We start from the raw sequence: 22,491 nt of genomic DNA, 5'->3' as shown, positions 1-22,491 counted from the left end.
CTCAAAACTGCACATCAGAAAGGTGTGTAAATTACGCTAATTGGTGACTGTATATTAGCTTGGATGTGAGCTTGAATGAGTCCTGGGTGAGCTGTTGCCCTGCTCTGGTAGGTCCCTGCCTTCTTCCCAAAACTGCTGATACAGGCTATGCAACCTGACCTCTGAACTTGGAAAAAGCAGGTACACCAGATGGATGGACAGACTGACCCATGAAAAGAATGGACCCATTTCCCTGTACAAAATATGCACAGCACTGTACATGTGGAGACTTATTACCAACTATTTTATTTTTATACATGATTCTTACACAATCAGAATTTTCATGGCCTAAATCTGTTATTTTCAGTGTGAGTTTGAGGCTTAACTTCTGTCTTTGTTTCAGGGTCATACTCACCTGTTGGCTGCAGGTGGTGCAAAACTGCTTGATCTTTCCAGGGTTGATATCTTGCTCTTCATAGCATTTGCTGCACTCCACCACTGCCAGCCTCTGGCAAATACTACACTCTCGTGGTGCTGAAAGGGACAAAGCATATGCATTAGCACAGTGGAAAGAGACATGAGGTAATGCAGTGGGCTTGGGATAGTAGACTGCTTGCTGCTTGTGCTGATTGACACATTTATACAAAAGACGCTGACGGAGAGGTGTGAAGGAATTTAAGGTGGGCCAGGATTATGAGTTTTTTCGTAGGCTTTGGTACTTCTAGTGTTAAATAGGCTGATGACAGCAACTTCCTGGACCTGAATAACAATCATGACATGGCTTACTGAGGACAGTTTTGCCTTCAGACACAGTGGTGCCAAAATGCCATACTCTCCCTTTTAAGGTCAGGTAAATCAAGGAGCTGGCCATACTCTGCAGGGAGCAGGAGGCACACTATACTCCCATCTACAGAGGAGGGGATGCAGTGGAGAGGGTCTGCAGCTTTACATTTATTCAAATCACAATCAGTTGAAACCTTAAATGGGCACAATGCTTCTCATGCTATTGCTAAGAAGGTCTTTACCTAATAAGATTTCTAAGGAAGTACTGGATGCCTCTATTTGTGGTCACCAACTTCAACGGGTGCCCAGTGGAGTCCACCCTGATTGGCTGTACAATATTCTTAGAATATCCCTGGCATGCAGTTCAGGACATCCTGCACAGTCCTGTGCAAAAGCAAGTATACCCCATGTAATGTCTTTTTTCCTTTTCTTTAACATATCTGGATATAATAAGATTTAATATTCATTTAAACAGTACCTTTGGAGGAAGATTATGTAGTTGAAGAAAAAATGAAAATGTGACTTTGTAATGATATATTCATTGAAAAATGAGCAGGTATGTGGAAAAAGTAAGTCCACCCTTGGCTCTAACAGCTGGTATTGCCCCCTTCAAGCTGACATTTCCGATAACTGTCTAGTAGTCTTGGACATCGACTGGGATAAAAGTTTTTTTCCCAAAATCCTCCATATAGAATTCTTGCTGATGCAGATATTTGAGGGGTATCTTACTTGCACTGCCCATTTCAAATCTCCCCAAGGCATCTGTCTCACTGGGGATTCACATCTGGGCTTTGACTTGACCATTCAAGAACGTCTCTATTTCTCTGTTTTCAGCCATTCATCAGTAAGGTTACTGGTATGTTTAGGGCGACTGTCATGTTGCAAGCTCCACTATCAGTTGAGCCTCAATCCTCTGGAACAATTAAAAAATTTTGGTGGATTTTATGATGGTGAGATGCCCAGGATCTGATGCAGCAAAGCAGCCCCAAACTATAAAATTTCAACCACTACGGTTTACAGTTAGTGTTAAGTTTTTCTGGTCACCATGATGCAATTCTGTTGTGTTGTTCTAGAGACTTCTTTCAGAATCTTGAATTCCTAGTCTCAATCTGAACTTGCTGGGTGGCCAGGCATGAATAGGTTAGCAGCTGTTTGATATCTTCTCTACTCTACTCTAGGTGATCTTCTAGAAAGTGTGAATAACCCTAACCCTAACTTCCAACTGTTTGGAGACCTTTTTAAATCCCTTCTAAGGTTCATAGGTATCTATAACCTCAGAGAGCTGTTTCGATCTAGTCATGGTGATAACACACACACTTCAACAACAAACAGCCAAGCAAAGTAAATACCTTGAACTTTACATCAGACAGGTTCCTGGCAATATCCTCTATAATGATGTTCTAATTCAGCATTTCCCAACCCAACTCCGGCTGAAACCCACAACGCTCCGACAGTTGTACTCAATTTACAGCGGCAGCATCACAGGTGGATTGAAGCCAATCCTGGCTGACTTTCCCAACTCTCTCTCTGACAATTGGGCTCGATTCATCAAGAAGGAAAAGCATTGACGATTGTGCTCGATTCATCTAACGCTCCAGTGATTGCATGGGAACCCTGTAAAGTTTTAAAATCCCCTTAGAGACAAATGAAGTATAGCTAATCTAATCATTTTTTATATCTTCAACTACTTTTGTATTGTGTTCCTGAGGTGTCCATGATCAATTGGCCATCTAGCTCTGTGAAGAGGCTTACTTGTATTCTGACTTTTATGTTTTATTTACCCCATTTTTTGACAACTAACCTGGAAGGAGTTCTGTCTCTGAATTGCCTTTGTCAAGATTTCTTCCATTTTTTTCCCTACAAAGGTCTTTTTTTGGGTGTTTTTCCAGGGGGGCTGTCAAAAACAGGGTCATTTAAAGCCCATTGAGACATTCCTTGTGTGATTTTGGACTATAAGAGAAATAAATTATTGTTGTTGTTGTTTATCAGAGTGGTCAGCTCAGTTCTTTCCTTATTTTTCATGTGCTATTGGTGTTGACTTTTCCAACAGGTGAGAGCACAGGTTGTCAAGACGTTCTGGACTTATTCTGTGATTGTATTGTTAGCGTGACTCTTTGATGCCGTTTCAATGAACACAGAGGATCTGCCATACATATATGTGTGTTCTTTTGGCTTCTTTCCATATTAAATCACAAATAGTAAAATGCCTCCATATTTATCTGGCCAAACAATGCTAGAAGTGAATTACTGGCATGATGTTACCTTCAGGATAAAAAGCACTGGGCCTGTAAGGCCACCCTGACAAGACTCTGGATGTATGCAGAGTGAAACAGAAGGGCCCACTCATAACTTACTGTCATCCAGCAGGTCAGTGATGTCCAGGTGACTGGAAGGCAGGATGGCATTGAACATTTTGAAATCCTTTCCAAACCGCGGCATCTGTATGATTAAACATGATGGGGCCTGCAAAACAGCACAAGAGATGTTTCCATTAAAGGAAACAACAAAATCTAGAGCTCTGAAATGTGTAAGAGTCTGCTGCATTTTACTCAGAATATTGTCATTAATATTTAATTCCTTTCAACTTATACAGAAATGCCATTAACACATCAGAAACCACACACACACGCACACACACACACACACACACTTTACTGATGTGAAGAGAGACCCATTGCTTGTACCACTAAAATGTCGGTTGTGCTGCAGACTGCAAATGCAATATGTGGTGTCATGACAGGACGCTGGCGTTGCAGCACATCGGAGCCAAGGTGAGGGAGGAGATGAGCCACAACACAGACAGCCTCCACAACTGTTTAAAAAGCTGCAATGCCTCGCAGCAGCAGATAGCTAGACTCCCAGGCAAGTTGATTCTGGTCACAATAACCTTCTCACTGCCAGACGGATTAAGTATGAAACCTAACACAAGTGCCAATTTACAGGAATACATTTGGAAGGCACAGCAGGAGTTCAGTGCATTTATACTCCATAGCCTTTATACACAATTGATTTTTTAATTCAGTGGTGTATATAATGAAAGGTATAAAAACATGGCTGTCTAGAGTTAAGGCAGGTAAATTAATTGTGGTACATAAGGTCACAAGTTCTTCAAGAAACACCCAAGCAACCCATGCCATCTTCTGATTTCTGGAAGAACTAGTAAAGAAGCATTACATGTAATATGGGAGACTCACTTGAAGTGTGTGACACACTTCACCAGGCCATCCACCCAAGTTCAGGTGCCTCTTCAAGACCCACTTCATCACAAACCACCTTACGTTTCAACTCTCCAAGACTCTGCTCTCCTCCAGATATCTGCAGTTCGTTTTCATCTCATTGACCCTCGAATTATAGGGCCTTGATTTGTATTTAGCTTGTCAACTGCTCTCGTCACTGCTGTCCCAAACTTCTTGTATGATACCATTTTGCAAGTAGGCAAGCCATCATTTCATTTAGATAGCAAACATCATCCCAAAGTACTTTACAAATAGTTTACACTTCTATTTTTTTTTTCAGCAGCTGCTCAGGACGTTACAGCTTGGGATTTGAAAATGCACCTGTCCAGGTCCTTGAAATACAAGCACACCTGTCTGTTAATTTTACATTGCATGTCCTAGTGACCGCTGAAGGGGCCTGCTAAAAAAATCCATCATCGATTTTGAATTTCGCTGAGAACTTTCTGAGTCTTGGGAAGATAAAGTACAAAGCAGGACCTAAGGTTAGGTAGGGCACCAGCATTTGCTTAATTAAAAATCACAATAAAATGAATACCAATAACATACAGTCATGTGAAAACATATTTGAAGAGGCAAACATTAGATCTTCATGCAACCAGTGCCTACAGGTAAAGGGGATCTACTTGAACAAACGACACATTAAGTTGACATGTTGTATTGTTCTCATTACCTATATCAGGGGTCCTCAATCACAGTCCTGGAGGGCCGCAGTGGCTGCAGGTTTTTACTCCAACCCAGTTGCTTAATTAGAAAGCAATTCTTGCCAATAATTTAACTTCATGGCTTGTTAGTGCTTTAACTCTGCCATGTCAGGTCATTCTCATATCCTAGATTTTCTTCCCCTTTCTAAGGATAACATCCAAATGATTTGAAGGCTAAAATGGAGGAGTAATTCTCAGTCCTTCACTTTTTTCTCTTCACTTTCCTTCCAAGTATTTAATTAAACCCAATAGTGAATGATAAATACACACAGGTGTAAATGGTAACAAGCTAAATTGAGAAATGCTGGTCTCTTTTGTCATTTGCATGCTATTGCTAATTAGTAGCGATTAAAAACCAAGAATACAGCTGTTTAAAACTAAAATAAGCAATAAGGGTTCAAAATCTTAATGAGCGAGACAACTAAAGTGAAGCAGAAGTGTTACTTGAGCAATTACTGCTTTTTATTAAGCAATTGGGTTGGAGCAAAAACCTGCAGCCACTGCGGCCCTCCAGGACCCTGATTGAGGACCCCTGACCTAAACCAACAAAAATGTGGATTTGTCACTTGGAATAAGTAAGTATACCTCTACAATGATCACCACTTCAAATCCATCAAATTAGAATCAGGTGTTCCAAATTAGGTCCAATGATTAGAACCTCCTTAGACAGTATGCAGGTGGACCCCGCCTTATTTAAACTGCAGATACCGAGGGTCTTTTTGCTCTTGGCATGTGCAGTGTAATTATACCAAGATCAAAACACCTCTCAAAGGCCCTCAGAAAGAAGGTTGTGGATGCATACGAGTCTGGCAAACAATTTAAACTGACTGGCAAATTATTTGAAATCAATCATTCCACCGTAATGGAAATCATCCTCAAGTGGCATAGATTTCAAACAACTGCTAATCTGTCCAGGACTGGCTGGCCTAGGAAATTCAGCCCAAGAGCCGACTGTTTAATAGTAAAAGAAAACCCCAACATTTCTTTGAAAGATCTGCAGGTAACTCTTGCAACAGTTGACGTCAAAGAGCATGGATCTACAATAGGGATCTACAATAGGATGGAGCTTGTGCAAAGTTGACCTCCATGTGAAGTGTGTCAGGAAAAAGCCTTCACTGTCCAACAAGAACATTAGAGCAAGACTACAGTTTGTCACTGAACATCTCTAGACAAAGACCAAGCCTTCTGGGGCAATGTGCTCAGAACAGATGAATCAAAGCTAGAGTTGTTTGGCCACAGTAACAGAACAAATTTGGGGCAAACTGAAGACAGCATTTCAGGAGAAGAACCAACTGTGAAGCATGGTGGTGGAAATTTTATGGTTTGGGGTTGATTTGCTGCCTCAGGGCCTGGTCAGCTTGCATTCATAGAGTCAACTGTTAATTTTGCAACATACCAAAGTGTGCTTGAGGGGAATGTGAAGCCACCTGTCCAAAAGTTGAAATTCAACCAGAAATGGACATTTCATTATGACAATGCCCCAAAGCAAACTAGCAGATTCACCAAGAAATGGCTCAAAAACAAGAAATGGAGGGTTATGTACATGCGCTTTGCATGGCGGAAGAAGAACTCCGCATTCCAAGAAAAACACCTGCTACCTACTGTCAAATTTGGTGGAGGTTCCATCAAGCTGTGTGGCTAGTTCAGGGACTGGGGCCCTTGTTAAAGTCAGGGGTCGGATGAATTCAACCCGATATCAATGAATTCTTCAGGATAATGTTCAAGCATCAGTCACAAAGTTGAAGTTACGCAGGGGTTGGATATTACAGTAAGACAATGACCCAAAACACAGTTCAAAATCTACAAAGGCATTCATGCTGAGGGAGAAGTACAATGTTCTGAAATGGCCATCACAGTCCCCTGACTTGAATATCATTGAAAATCTATGGGATGATTTGAAGCAGGTTGTCCATGCTCAGCAGCCATCAAATTTAACTGAACTGGAGAGATTTTGTATGGAAGAATGGTCAAAAATACCTCCATCTAGAATCCAGACACTCATCAAAGGCTATAGGAGGCGTCTAGAGGCTGTGATATTTACAAAAGGAGGCTCAACTAAGTATTGATGTCATATCTCTGTTGGGGTGCCCAAATTAATGCACCTGTCTAATTTTATTATGATGCATATTGCATATTTTCTGTTAATCCAATAAACTTAATGTCACTGCTGAAATACTACTGTTTCTATAGGGCATGTCGTATATTAAAAGGAAGTTGCTACTTTGAAAGCTCAGCCAATGAGAAACAAAAATCCAAAGAATTAAGAGGGGTTCCCAAACTTTTTCATATGATTGTATATCTCCATAGGTTTTTGCATGAAGATCTACTGTTTGCCCTTTAAAATAGGATGAAAAAAAAAACCACAATAATTTCCATGGGCTGCACAGACTTTCTCACATGACTGTATACAGTAAATCTAAGAATGCACAGAGTGACTTTCCTTTTGTTTTTCAGAAGCTCAAACCCCAGAGCTTGGCAGAGGCAGTCTGACAGAGATTCTCTTTCAGTTAAATACAAGTTTGGGAAACAAATGTGGCCGGATAATACCAGATACACTGTGCTTTGTTAGGCTTAGTGAGACCCCCATCTTGGAACTGAAGAAAATGGAAAGAAGATTGCCTGGAACCAAGAGCTGAACATTTAATGATGCACAACACTTTCAGGTTGTTTGATGTGATCTTTTTGTTCTGCTTTGGCTGCTAAATGTCTATTTGCAGGAAAGCAGGTAGAAATAACTGCAGTAGCTGTCTAAACAGGAATTAAAAAGCAATTAGTGCAACAGAATACTTAAAACAGATGTTTCCTAACAGCAAGAAGTGTCTTTGGTCAGCCTGAAAGGCCTGAGCAGGCACTGCATGTTAAGTCAGCAGGCATGTCTGCTCATGAAAAAAAAATCAAGCCATTTGTTTTATTATTTTTAACTTCTAGTCACAGAGGTTGGAAATGTTAAACTGAATCAGAAATCAAAAGGCTGATTCGCCTCCCCATACTCTTCAATAAGCTGGCAACCGCCATGTCACTATGTAGTACATGCAGCATGTCATAAATGGCGACAATGTTATTAGAGATGCAACAAAAACTAATGTAAGACATCAGCAAAAATAACTTACAAGGGATGCAAACACCCGAGAAGTGCTAAGATGACATTAAAAATCTGCCGTCCCTGACACATCCAACTTCTTTAACTCTTGGTTTGCTTTTCATTTCTTCATCTACACTTACAAATTGGGCCTATGAATCAGTTTTCACTGAGGTGGTCTTGTGAGCTGTGCAAACTTTATAGACCAAATTTTGGGAGGACCCAAGGTAATGTACATAGAAAAAACAACTGATGATAAAGCACTCACCTCGCTGAACTTCAGTCTGGAATGGACAAAGGACCACTCCAGGAGCTGCTGGACGCTGGGGATTTGAACTCCAGTCTGTCTTTCAGGAAACAGTTGGTAAAAATAGCAGTCCTGGGGTTTCTGATTCCCCGACCTGTTGGACAAAACATCAAAAGTCAGACACGTTCTAGCAGTTGCTTGTCAATGGCGTCACACTGATATTTGAAAAAAGCAATAAGAAGCCCACAAGCACAGGCCTTTAAGGCATTAATGAGCACTTGCTGTCAAAGTGTTTTTGCAGAAGTCAGTGATATAATGGCCTGCCTACAGCCAACGTCAGCATTTAGAGTAAATTCTGCCCTACACTTTTCACATTTCTCTTACTATGGTTATTCACGCTAAATATACAAAGGTTCAAATCCCACAATGCTGGCTTTCATCTTCAAAGTTGGGGATTTCAGCCAGAGATGTACAATAAACTGGTTAGGTATGTTCCCTACTTTATGTTTATGTTACTTCTTTGTCTATTTTAAACTTTTATTTCCATGTGCTTATTGTACTTTGGCATTTTTATTAACATTGCTCTGTTTATTTATTATTTAGTAACTGAATTGTGCTTCAATGTCCTCTTACGTTCCTTGTGGGTTAAACTGCAGATCCTTCAGTGGTTTCTCTGACATTCAAAGAGTGCACTATTGTCTTGTCCTTCAGTTTTTCATCCCTGAATTACAGATGTGGACCATATGAGGTGTCGCTCCATTTTATGCATACCTTTTTTTTTGCCATGTTCGTTCTTTTTTTTGTTGAATATAAAAAAAATCCTTCATTTATAAAGACTCCTTCCTGGATCAGTCTCTCTAGGCTCTAGGCTTACAATTTGCTTTCCCTGGAGAGGCATTGTTGGGTGTATTTTGGAACACCCCTTTTATGCCCGTGTAGGCCTAAGCCTACTTCTGGAGTTGGGAGGTCAGGCTATCTGGAGAGATGCCTATTCTAGGCAGGCTAGGGAAGGTCTTGGCCTGATTTGTGTGTGTTTTGTAAGGCCTTGCACCCTAGAATGCACTCATTTCAAGATAGACCTCTTAGTCTTGAAGATAGTGCAACAGGTGGACTGACACCACTGAAGCAACAGAACTAAAAGTTGTTGTTATCATCATGGTGGTTGTTTTAGACTGGGGACTTGACAATGGTCAAGTTTGTTTAGGATCATGGAGGTTAGGCAGAGGCCTGACTGTTATAAAAAAATGTATTCCAATTAATGACACACTTTTTTCCTTATGCTTCCAAATTGTAAATCAGGGTTTGTCTTAAATTGTAGATATTTCAATGTCACACCTCATCAGACAAACGTATGAAGTAAGCTCCCACGCGCTTGTGAAAGGGGCACTGATTCACCATGAGTGGGCTTGTAGAAGGGGAGAAATGCAATTCTGCAGGCTTGTCGTATAAAAGCGATTCCACAAAAGAAAGAAGAAAAGGTTTAGGTACAGCGATATAAAGTATCTATCTATCTATCTATCTATCTATCTATCTATCTATCTATCTATCTATCTATCTATCTATCTATCTATCTATCTATCTATCTATCTATCTATCTATCTATCTATCTATCTATCTATCTATCTATCTATCTATCTATCTATCTATCTATCTATCTATCTATCTATCTATCTATCTATATGAACTTGTATTTCTTATATATACCAGTAATTTTATTTCTCCTCAAAGTCTGTTTTCGAAGCAGAGGTACATGACTTATCTTTAAGGGGGTCTTAAACTGGAAGCAATTCAATGTATCTAAGTGATTTAACCAATTATGCACTAAGGGGTTTTTGGCATTACTGTGCCTAAATTACATACCCAAAAATGAACGAGTACTCTGCAAATGGCAGAAGAACAGCGAGTATAATGCTTGATTTTTTTTTTTAAAAGAAAAGTATTTATATGAATAAAAACCTTTGTTTACACCAATATTAACTAAATAAAAACAGAAAAGGCACTTTAGGGATGTTTCTCCAAAAAACTGGAATATACAGTACATAACCAATACATTTATGGTGCACAGCTCTGGAATCAAGTTTCTTTTGTGCGCTGGTTTGTCAGCTGTCATTGTCCCAAGTGACTGTCGTGGTCTATAACATTACAAAGTTAGACTGTTTGGCACAGGGTGTCCCCCTTTTTGGATACATTTTGTCCCTTTTTTGGAACATTTACTCTCTTGCATCTAAACAATCTCTTAAAAGAAGTATTGCAGGCAGCTGCAGTTTTATTTTTTTATTTTACTGCATATAGATATATATATAGAACTGGAACTGGATGGTTGTTTAAGACAGCCTCAGATTTGAAAGACACTTATTTTTTTTTTTATTTTGAGGCTGGGGAGTAAAGGACCATCGCTTTATGGTGTGCAGTGCATGTTCTATGATGTTGTACCTGGCTCTGAGGCTAGGGGTCTGCAGTGGCAATCAGAAGGTTGCCGGTTCGAATCCTGTAAATGCCAATAGGGACTCTGCTCTGTTGGGCCCTTGAGCAAGGCCCTTAACCTGCAATTGCCAATCTATATAAATTGCTGCGCTATATAAATGCAAAGAATTATTATTATTACTCTGAACAGACAAAAATGTAAAAAGGGACAGGATCAGATTTACTACCAACATGAACGAAAAGCTCACCTAATTCTTAGCAATGGCTCAACTTTGAGAACCTGGAATAGCTTATTGAGGAACTCCTCAGGATCTGTGGAATGGAAATGAAACAAATACGTTGATTAATACATTCTTCTATTTCTCAGACCCACTTAAGCTTATCATAGCAGCTTCTCGAGACACCAGCATTAAATGGGGCAGACAATCTCCACTCTTTCAGCGATGTATTTGCACATTATGACTTCAGTGTAGGCACATTCAATTGATTAACAGACTTAAGAATACTGCAGATGAACATAAGGGGCACAAGCAGACACCCTAAGGATGGGGTCCACCTGGTGTGATAATAACAACATTCTCCAATTTAGTGTCGTGGGAAGACAAAGTCTATCCAGCACCACTGGATGTAAAGCAGGAAACAAACCATCACTGTGCCCGCTCACATACTCAGGGTCAATTCAGAATTTTCAATCAACCTGTCAAGGACATCTTTGAAAATAAGGTTTGAGAATATGCAAACTCCACACAGATAATGACCAAGTGAAGGATTCAAGCCTAGGATGGTGGATGTGTAAGGCTGCAGTACTAACTGCTGTGTCACAGTGTTGTCTGGTATAAATATATTATTTATAAATACAATTTACAAGTAAATCTAATATATACTATCTGTATATGAAACAACATTCTTAAAACTACTTAAAGCAATCCGGGTCTCAGGCTGCCAGACACATGAACCAGCCCTGGAAGGAGCACCAGTCCATTACTAGGCTGACTCACAGACACAGGGCCAGTTTGGAGACTTGAGAATGTTACACTATCCATACATGCAGCTGGTCATTTGCAAACCTTTTTCTTCACTTGTGAATCCAGAGCTCTTTCCGGCAGCCTCCAGGATCTTCCGCAAGGTCATGATTTTTGTAGCACAGACATACCCATGTCTGTAAAGGAAAGACAATCTTCGTCACAATCTTTGAAATTACTTAAAGGAGAGGTTCATCAGGAAAACGTGTTTCTTAGGACAAGGAGCCAGGGATTCTTTAGAGACTTAGTAAGAAGATACATCTAAGTAAAAATGTCAAGATGTTGAGCCAACACCATCAGATGAGAAGATAATGACTAAATCACACTCAAAAAAGGCACTGATCATAAAGTCATAAGTCACCTTACTTTTTGGATACCCACATCAAAAGTAAACATCTTGCATGAGGTTGAAAATCAAACTTAACAGCATCTGCTACAGTTCTGTGCAGACTCACCTTAGTGGTTTGTACCCAAACTCACCTGTTCCTGCAGCAGTTTGCACATTAATCCACCCTACAGATATCCATTACATAATGTTCTACGTCTGGTTCTTGAACTATAACTGACACATAACTCACTGTACAGTTGCAAACCCACATGGTGTAATGGTCATCTGACAACAAGCACATAACCTAATCATCATCTGACAATGGCAAGACCTTATCACAGTCACGTGACAGCCTGCATCTAAAGTAATCCCACTATTATTATATTAAACAGTGACAAATTAAATTTAGAAAACTATTGTATTGTTGTATGATATTTCTGAGTCACCTGAAACACCCTTGACAAAGTGCCCTTGAACTTTAGGAAACTGAATGAGCTTTCTGCATTCAAAGCTCCAGAAATACTATATAGAAGTACAGAAAACACGACTCGCTTCAAAAGTGCAACAATGCAGGTTCAAATCCCACATACGGATGTTATATGCGTTGGTTTTCTTCTTAAGGACATGCAGGGTAGTTTGATTGGCATTTGTAGAATGGCCTTATACTGTACAAGTTTGAGTGTGGGTAGGCCATGAACTGGCACCTTGACCAAGGCAGTTTCCTCACTTGTGCCCAACACTGCAGGGGTACCCTCGGGCCATAACCCTCAGCTGTGACACTGATTTATATTATGCAGAGTGGGGAATTGTATGTAATTAAAGTTTGCCCATTCAGTTTTCACAAAGCATGAAAGAGCACGAGCAGTGTCTACCATTGAAGTCAAAAGCACTCATTTTGGCTCAAATTATCTTAATAAGTTATGAGTGCTTGATTTTTGTAGACCCATGTGGAATGTGTAGTAATTATTAGGATTCAGAAAGCATCCTGGAAGGAGAACATGCTTACTCCCAGTCCCCATGAGCTGGATTCACCATATCGAGTGAGGTGTAACAGGCCAGGACTTAAGTAAGCAAATTTGCTGAAAAATATATAGGAATAAGCACATTTCCATTGGGATATGGTGGCCTGATTTTCACATTTGTGAGGACGCAACATTAAACTAACAATTTTTAATAAAGCTGAATGTGGGTTTGTCTGATATGCAAATCCACATCAACTTTTGCTCAGATTCTCTATTTGTATAGGGGGACACCGTAGGCTGTTTTGTTCAGAAAATGTTCCCTTTGAGGAACTTAAAGCACAGGTGAGGACACTACATTATTAGTGGATGACATTTGCAAATGAACACAAAGTTGCTACCCATGGTTCATTTAGTCAAAGTCTGGTTTGAGGCCAACACTTTTCAACCAGGAATTTATTTAATGATCATGAACAGTGCCGGATACCCAGACTAATAAATAATAAAAATTGACATATAATCAACACTTCTAGAATTTAAGTGTAGCATGACATCTTGAATTACATCAGGAGTACTTCACTGCATGTTCATATTTGCTGGTTTCTTCATCTGTTAAAGCGCTCCATGGTGGCTGGTGGTTTTGCAGATGCTGCCTCAGGATTGTCATGGTGCATCCATAGGCCATGCATTCAATCTATGACTTCGGCTTTAAAAATGTTACTTTATGAGCAGTTAACAATGTCAAATAAAACATTGTCCAACTTTATACAAACAAAAGAACTCCACACTTGACTATGTGGTATGCCCTGGTTTCTTTCAAATGATGTTTGGATACTGTACCATCTTTCCATGTAAGTAGCAGTAAGCCACAGACACCGTGACGTGAAAAGCTCAACCATCACAGTTTTGCAAGAATCTGACTGCATAAATTTTTAATTTTTTTTTTTTGCTCTTTATTTTGCCTTATACAATTTCTTGTATTAGGAATTTGTTAGTTTTCACATACCTCTTGGGGTCAGAGATTGTACAGCACCCCTGGAGCAATTACAGGTTAAGGGTCTTGCTCAAGGGCCCAGCAGAGTAGGATTTTCTTTTGGCAGTGACAGGGATTTGAACCGGAAACCTTCTGGATACCAGCACAGGACCTTAGCCTCAGAGTCACCACTCCTTTGAGTGGTGACAAATAGCAGTGTAGCACATTTTTATACAAACAAACTGCATACAAGTTTCAACTGTTTCTTCCCTTAATTGTTATACAGTATATTTCAAAACAATAAATAAAACATAGCATAGTCAGATATACAGTTTACACTACAATCCAAATATTTACGACATATATGAAATTAAAACAACTGAAGGAGCTCAGACAAGTTTTCATCAGGCAAGGTTATACCCACAAAACAACAGACACTCAAATAAATAGAGCTACTGCCATACCCAGAGACCACCTTCTGGAATATAAAAACAAAGACAACAAGAACCGCATTCCCCTTGTTGTCACCAATAACCCACATCTTGAAACACTTTGAAAAATTATAAAAGAACTCAGCCAATGCTAAACAATGATCAAACCCTGAAAATGTATTTCCTGAACCTCCCCTCCTGGCATACAGACAACCACCAAACCTGCAGTAACTAAGTGAATCAACAGAAAATGGCACAACTCCCTGCCTACAGAAAAGATGTAAAACATGTGCTCAGATTTATAATATAGACCGTGTAGTTATACCACACTGCCGACTAGAACATCGCATAAAGGGATTATTTTCCTGCAGATATCTAATGTGGTCTACCTAATTCTCTGCAAGAAATGTCCTGACACTGCACTCTATGTGGGAGAAACAGGACAAACACTCCGCCAAACAATGAATTTACACAGGTTCCAGATTAAACATGGCAACATAGATGTTCCTGTAGCGGCCCACTTCAACAGCCATGGACACTGTGAGAGGTTCTTTAAAGTCACAGGGCTTATGGGCAACTTCAGAACACAGCAAGACAGAAAAGAGTGGGAAATTAAGCTCATGCTAAAATGTAATACATTACAACATGATTTGAAGTACTAGGGTGTTGTACCGTGTTAGCCATTATGAATGTAGAGAAAATCCAAGCAAAATGACACCTTTTATTGGATAACTAAAAAGATTACAATATGCAAGCTTTCGAGGCAACTCAGGACCCTTCTTCAGGCAAGATTAGGTTAGGTCATCCTGCCTGAAGGAAGGGCATTGAGTTGCCTTGAAAGCTTGCATATTGTAATCTTTTTAGTTAGCCAATAACATGGTTTGAATAGAGACAAGAGTTTTATGGCCAGATATGAGGACTTGTTTGCATCTCTGACCCACACAACATGTCTACAGACCCACATTGTATGGAAAAACTCATCAGAAAACTTCAATAGACTTTGTTGGACAGTTATCTTATCCAAAGATCTTGACCGTACATTGCTCTTCTCTTTTGTTAAATGAATCTTAGCCTGAACAGGTCTATTAATTTTTTACATTTAAGATGTCTCATTTAAAGATTTACCAATGTTATTATTTGTCCTAGTGTGTATATAAACACAGGGAACTCCAGTTTCTGTATTACAGCTTGCCTGAAGAAGGGGTCTGAGTTGCCTGGAAAGTTTGCATATTGTAATCTTTTTAGTTAGCCAATAAAAGGTGTCATTTTGCTACAATTCTCACTAGATAATGGAAGAAATGTGATTTCCAAAAATCCCGCTCAGGAATTCAGAACTTGGAATGAAAGCTAGACACTAGTTAAGCAGGCTAAAAATGACCCCTCAAGTCAGTGTTCTCTTTCTTACGTTTACCTTTGTGGTAGCTGATCTGAAACGTTAAAGATAATACATCCTATATCGTATACTTATAGGCTGGACAACCTATTTTTTAATTAAGATAGATAGTGAATCTCATGCAAGGATATGTCCTTACCTATAATATGTTTTAATTCTACAGTAGCCATGATTTCTTTAATAAAATCCTACACTTACAGCCTGGAAGTATCTGTAAAGTGTGTATAAAAGCACAATACACTAGTTCACAAATTTCAAAATGAGTAAATTCCTTTTGAACACTTCTGCTTTTACCTAATATTAACTCTGAGGCTTAGCATGCTGGTAATTGTGACACACACATCAGGTGCCTTTTTGCTCTGCTTGGTGAGTTTTCAACTTCCCTTTGCAATGGTCCATCAATTCTAACAGTCTAAAATTACCGCTAACTCAATATCAGCAGATGAAGAAGAGATTAACTGTACTCAGAGCACTGAAGCCCCATGACATTACAGACTGCCAGTCATTATCTCAAGTTTTGTATTATCCGGACTTCTTTTGATTTCAGCATTCTCATCATGTTAAATACTTGATAAATTACTCTAAGTGACTCTTTTCTCTCTCTGGCCTCTACAATTTGGAATGCGTCCCAGGGAGTGATCGTCAGGTTTGATGTCTGCTCATGTTCAACTCACACTTGAAAACACCTTCATGCAGTGGTCACTGATTGTGTGGCATTTCCACATGTTCCCTGTGTCTCCGTTGGCTTTTCTTTCGGGTATGCTGGACTGACTGACATCTCAAAGCCTAAGTTGTTAACTGGCAATTCTGCATTATTTCCATATGGGTAAGTGCATTAGTGTGCCCTGCAGTGAACTGGCACCCCAACCAGGGTTAGTTCCTCTCTTGAAGCCAATGCTGAAGGAATCAGCTCCAGCTCCTCTGAACAATGAATTGGATTATGCGCGGTTGACCATGCTGCTATTTTAGACAACAAGAAATCCACAACATATTTAAAAAAATACATCTTGCCTGAAGAAGGGGCCTGAGTTGCCTCGAAAGTTTGCATATTGTAATCTTTTTAGTTAGCCAATAAAAGGTGTCATTTTGCTTGGCTTTTCTCTACATTCATAATGGCTAACACGGTACAACACCCTAGTAGTAAAAAAAGAGCATTAAATTCAGGCAACGTTTCCTTAGCTAACTACTAAGCTGTTTCAATATCTAATCTTGGCCTTTTTTACTGGCCATTAAGGTCTCCGTCTCATCTACATGACTTGGTGGTATGTTCTAGATTTCCACACCCGCTTGTAAAAGGGAAGTTTTCTGGCATCCGTCCAATTTTTCTGAACCCATTATGCCCCAAATGGTGAATGAGGGCCAAGCCTGGCAACGTGAAAGGGCAATAAAAATTGAACAAAAGCAGTGCTAAATATAACACAAGAACGAAACAGGAAAAACAAAGTGACTTTAATTAAACAGCTATATTAACAAAAATATCTGTTGAAACTGTAAAGATAATACGAATAATGCATGAAAAAAAACTTTATATTATGTATATATAAAGAGGGATATAAATTGCCAAAGGGTGAGGATGCCACTGCTCAGGTATAATGCTGTTGAAAAAATTGTGCTTTTGCAGTATGTCAAATAGGACTCATAATATTTAATTTGTGTGTGTTATTGCAGTATGTTTTTATTTTATAATTATTAAGATAATGACTCTTAACTTGTGGGCTCAGTTCATAATTTACACAGATCACATCTTCAAAATTACACTTAATTTGATAAAAAAAAAGGTTTAAAGAAAAGGACCATTGGGTGAGGCACAGTGGTAGCACTATTGCCTCACACTGGGTTCACATCCCAGTTCCTCCCTGCGTGGAGCGTGTATGTTCTCCCCATGTCCGTGTGGGTTTCCACACTCAGTCCAAAGACATGTAGTGATGCTACATTGTCCCTAGAGTGTGTTTGTGTGGAAGTGCGTTCACTTTGTGATAGGCTGTGTCCTGTCCAGGAATTGTTCCTGCCTGTGCCTTTTGCTGCCCCGCACTTCCACCCTGGATAAGCAGGTATAGGAAATGGATGGATGGGCCAGTTATGTATATGGGTATATGTATACGTAATGAGCTCCCTGTCTGTTTACTTACAGTGGACAAATGGTGCTCCAGTGTGGACTTCAAAACCCAGAAGTGGTGGGTCCAAATCCTACTACTGACACTGTGTGAACACGTGCAAGTTGCTTTACCTTTCTGTACTCCAACTGGGAAAACAAAGGGAATAAACCCAATTGTATTTGAAATGTTGTATGTTGCCTTGGATAAAGGCCTCAACCAAATAAGTACATAATAAATCCTAAATGAGCCATTGCTGGCTGCCCACATTGGGCTGAAATGTTTACCCACACTTTACCTCCACTGGCCCAATGTTATTATTTGCTTGGGTTGTTACAGTATATGTACACCACATTAACAGAAAAGAGTTCCAGTGGTGGATTCCTATCTGAGGTCACTGGACTTGGAGTGTCTATATTACTGAAGCTGGATTTGAAGATTTTTGTCTTGCTATGTTTGATTTCGTGGACATTTGCAAACATTTGTGTTTTGGATACTTACTTTCGCAGTGGGTTAACAATTTCACTCCTCAGCAGTTCTTGGGTCTCCCCATACATATTACTGTCATTCTTTCCTTTGGGACGCAAGAGAACAGTGTCCAGGACTGAACTAAATGAGAAGAGACTGTAGAAATGCAAGGAAGACAAATGGTAATGAGAACCATTATTATAGTGAAATTCAGTAATTAAAACAAGCTTTACTTAATTTAAGGATATCACAGAGTTCAGGGTCAGTCCATGTGAAATCAACAGGGGCCTCCCAACTAATCATCTCCAATTTGCTTCATACTTGCTGTAAATAATCTCATTGTATTAGTTTCTGAGATATGTAGTCTTTAAAAAGAAGAAGACCCTAACTTTAATAAAAAACAGTGCTACTAAACAAATGGCAACATTCCATAAGTCATAACGTTTACAGTATTAATACCAGATACATGGCAATGTCATTGTTATTTAGCATTAGATGTCTTTAACATCTAAAATAGTTGGTGCACAGTTGCATATCTGCCAGTTTATGGTTTGCTGAAAATTGAATAAAAAAATCTTTCATGCTTTTAAGTGTTGCAACACACTTTTTCCCCATGAATATGTGTTTGTGACCCACCAATTTTCCTCTTTGTTAATCAAGCATGATCTTCACAGTGGGCTGGAATTTAGTGTGATCGTCAATCGAGTAGTTCAGAAACATCACTTTGGAGCAACTTCAGCCCTCCTCATCTCTACAATAAACCACAGCATAAAAAAACACCATTGAAAGGATCGTGTTGGTACCTTGAACCAAACTATATTTACTGAGGTGTCAAACATGCCATGTTTTACTACAAAGAGACATGCAAACTACAGAGGTGTAATACTTGTACACCCCCTAGCCGATGCAGAGGGGCCTTGTTTGACCCCTGTGGAAAGGGAGTGAGGATTACCAGGCCAAGGGTGGGCCCGGCTAAAGAAGTGAGTTCAGAAGAAGCATGACGAGGAGGTGCAGGACCAAGCTGTTTGGTGAGGGCCGATCAAGCACATCGACCCCACAAAGAAGTGAGGAAAAATGAAGAGGAAGAAGAAGAAGAAGTGGCGTACCACTTAATAATATAATCACAGAACTGTGTTATACAATTGTAAAAATATATCAGTAAATTCATGTATGTGTTTAATTTTGAAATACGTCCATGTTTGAATTTCTCCCATGGAGCAGGGTGCTAAAGATGAAGTGCTGTTACATGTACAGTATACCAGGTATATATGCAACTGCGACTAAGACAAAAGAAATTCTAATCGATTATCATCTAGTTCTCCACATAAGGCAACAAGTATGGACACAGACAGAAGAGTAGCAGAGCTCTCCTGCCATCAGCAGTCATATTTGACTAACAAGTAGAAGCACACGGCTATATACTCCTAAAAGACAATTATTAAAACATGACACATTTCAAGGATTCACAAGTTTTAAGGATCACTTGTAGAATCTGTAGATATACTACTACTGCTACTACTATTACTGAATATACCTTAAAAGAACATTTCTGTTTACAAGCTTAACTTTGATTTTAACATAGCACAAATCTATAAAAAAGGGCAGTCACAACTTTTCTTTCTCAGGAAACTCAGCTGTTTTAAATTAGAAAAACCATAATGGCACTTTTTTAATTGAATCCATCATTACATTTCCTTTTATTTGTTGGTTTGGCAATCTCAGCAATAAGAATATAAATCATCTTAACAACATTTTTAAAATCTGCAGTAAAATTATTGGTTCACAGCGGATGTCTATAACTGAAATGTATTGCGCACACAGTTTAGAAAGAGAAGCAACTTTATTCTGTGAGGCAGTGGCCTTCCTCTGTGGTCTGAATCCCAGCTGTTGCCATCAGGCTACAGATTTAGGTTTCTAAAAGTAAAGAGAAACAGGTTTAAGAACTCTTTTATTCCAAGAGCTTTAAGCATTTTAAATTTGGTTACTTGTAGGGATGCTGCTAAATGTTAAATTCTGCATTATTATTTTGAGTACTGCAGAAAATAATTATACTTTTTTGTATTGATCCTGAGTGTGTGTTTATGCAATAACATTGGTTGTTAAATGTTGTATTTATTTATCTACTGGATCTCTGTAACAATGTCTTTTGTTTTTGTACTTTCCTGCTGCAAACAAATTTCCTTCTGAGATTATACAGTCTACCTAAAGTCTACCTAGAATTTGGCAACTTTCATACCTTAGTAAATACAGTACAGTTTGGTTCAAGGTACCAACTTCATATTTTGTGCATTAACTCACGGGCACGTGATCTTTCCAGTGCTATTTTTTCATGGTGGTCAAAGTCATACATGGGCAATATGCATTTGAAATTATAGATGTGAAATTATTTTTTTCCATTTATAATGCCTCATAAATCAGAAAGTTTGATTTCTTTCAGACAGGCACCTAGTTACTAAGGAAAGACATGAGTAATTGCTATCCAAATTTTAAAGATCTGGTGTGGCTTAGTGTGGACATTTAGAGGGCCAAATTTTTTATACAATTTTCAGCAAGCCATAACTTGGCAAATATGCAACTATTATTGAGGTTGAAAGCATTTAATACTATAACAATTTCTGAAAATTTTATGAATCTAGCATTAACAGCTCAAAATCTCATGGAGCATTGCCATTTTTTCAGTAGAACTCGTTTTTTCAGTTAAATTAGGGCCACTTACCTTTTTAAAGCCACCATATCTCAGAACCTTATGAACATAAAAGCCTAAAATTTGTCATACTAGCTACTGGGTACCATGACATCATTTTCAGCAAGTATGAAGCAAATTGGTGCTGCCAAGTCAGGAAACATTTTCTAAAATCTGTTGCTTTGACACAGATTGACAGTTTACAGTTGTTTGCATATTTCTACTGGCAATCTAACTCACTTGCTTAGGGCACAAACCCCAAACTGGTGGTGTGGACTGAATCACCAAACCTGCTCTTTTTGGTTTAACACCATAAACCTATTAACATTATACACTAAAGTGAACATTAGACCTACTCTTCCAGATTAAATGAGAAGGCAGTTCACACTATAGACTAAACTAAAAGTTAGTCTACAGACTAACATATATAAGTATATAAATAACTAAAATAATACATATATAACTGAAATATTAGCTTTAAAATACAAATGCATTCTGTACACAGGAATACAATTTATACTGTAGGTGTCAGGGGTCACCTTTCAAGCTCATTAGAGGTAAACATTACCACCCCAGGACACAAGGGGGTGCCGTCGCTGATGATGTTATCTTTTTCCACCCACATCCCAGTGAAATCGCCCAGTTATGGCCACTGACTCTGCCCCTTCCAGTCCAGCGACTTTAAAGCCAAGACACTCCTGACAGGGGTCATCTCATTTCAGGATGAGCAGACTGTCAGACAGAGCTTTAACCTAATCAGAGTGACCTACACTTTGAAATATTGTGCAGCATTTTTCCAGGTGAAGTTGCCTTACCGTTTTTGTTTTAGCATCATCAAGCACCTGTTTCTTTTGAACTTACTAGTTATTAAAAAGGGCGACCCAGTTACCGCCCCAAAATTTCTTTGGTGGACGTGTGTGTTCCCTCAGTCGATGACAACTGATATATCAGACCCCAGCTCACAACAACCTTGAATCACAAAAATGGGCAAAGGTGGAATAAATAAACGAAAATGTAAAATACCTCCAGTAAAGCTAGAGGGCTGAAAGATAATAATAATAATGTTTTTTATTCATCCTTCAATTCTTCTGGACTTTAGTCTGAGATGTCACTGACTTCTTTCACAGAATATTTTATTGCAAACATTTCCATTTCAAATTAATAATGATAATCTTTTCTTTTTTAGATTTATGACTGTATAAGACTAGCAGTTTGGTCATCTTTGTGTTATTTCTGTTTTGAACTCGGGTCTGAAAAGACATCTCAATAACATTGCGTGCTTAGTTGTTTTTCGACATACAGGGTCACCAGGGTGGTGCCCCACCCTTTTCATGTGGTTGTGTCTCCTTTAACATAATTAATGCTCACTTTCACTTGCATGCAGAAGGTGCTCAGCTGTATCTTTCCATCCATCCATTATCCAACCCGCTGAATCCGAACACAGGGTCACGGGGGTCTGCTGGAGCCAATCCCAGCCAACACAGGGCAGGAACCAATCCTGGGCAGGGTGCCAGCCCACCGCAGGACACACACAAACACACCCACACACCAAGCACACACTAGGGCCAATGTAGAATCGCCAATCCACCTAACCTGCATGTCTTTGGACTGTGGGAGGAAACCGGAGCGCCCGGAGGAAACCCACGCAGACACGGGGAGAACATGCAAACTCCACAAAGGGAGGACCCGGGA

The 22,491-nt window shown here is 39.3% G+C and overlaps 1 protein-coding gene across 3 annotated transcripts in view; it reads right to left on the bottom strand.

Annotated features, from left to right (window-relative positions):
- Positions 1-22,491, bottom strand: part of si:cabz01101003.1 (ubiquitin carboxyl-terminal hydrolase CYLD) — a 110,656-nt gene that overhangs the window by 33,984 nt on the left and 54,181 nt on the right. For all 3 annotated transcript variants that reach the window (XM_051922293.1, XM_028793605.2, XM_028793604.2), the window contains 6 exons: positions 18,150-18,272; positions 11,517-11,608; positions 10,698-10,761; positions 8,047-8,179; positions 3,117-3,225; positions 395-513 (listed from right to left, as the gene is read on the bottom strand). In XM_051922293.1, coding sequence (XP_051778253.1) covers positions 395-513; positions 3,117-3,225; positions 8,047-8,179; positions 10,698-10,761; positions 11,517-11,608; positions 18,150-18,272 — 640 coding nt within the window. The remainder of the gene's footprint in view (positions 1-394; positions 514-3,116; positions 3,226-8,046; positions 8,180-10,697; positions 10,762-11,516; positions 11,609-18,149; positions 18,273-22,491) is intronic.

The sequence above is a fragment of the Erpetoichthys calabaricus genome, chromosome 2, assembly GCF_900747795.2.
Source record: "Erpetoichthys calabaricus chromosome 2, fErpCal1.3, whole genome shotgun sequence".
Taxonomy (NCBI): domain Eukaryota; kingdom Metazoa; phylum Chordata; class Cladistia; order Polypteriformes; family Polypteridae; genus Erpetoichthys; species Erpetoichthys calabaricus.
The sequence above is the reverse complement of the archived record's forward strand: the minus strand, read 5'-3'. Positions and strand labels throughout refer to the sequence as shown.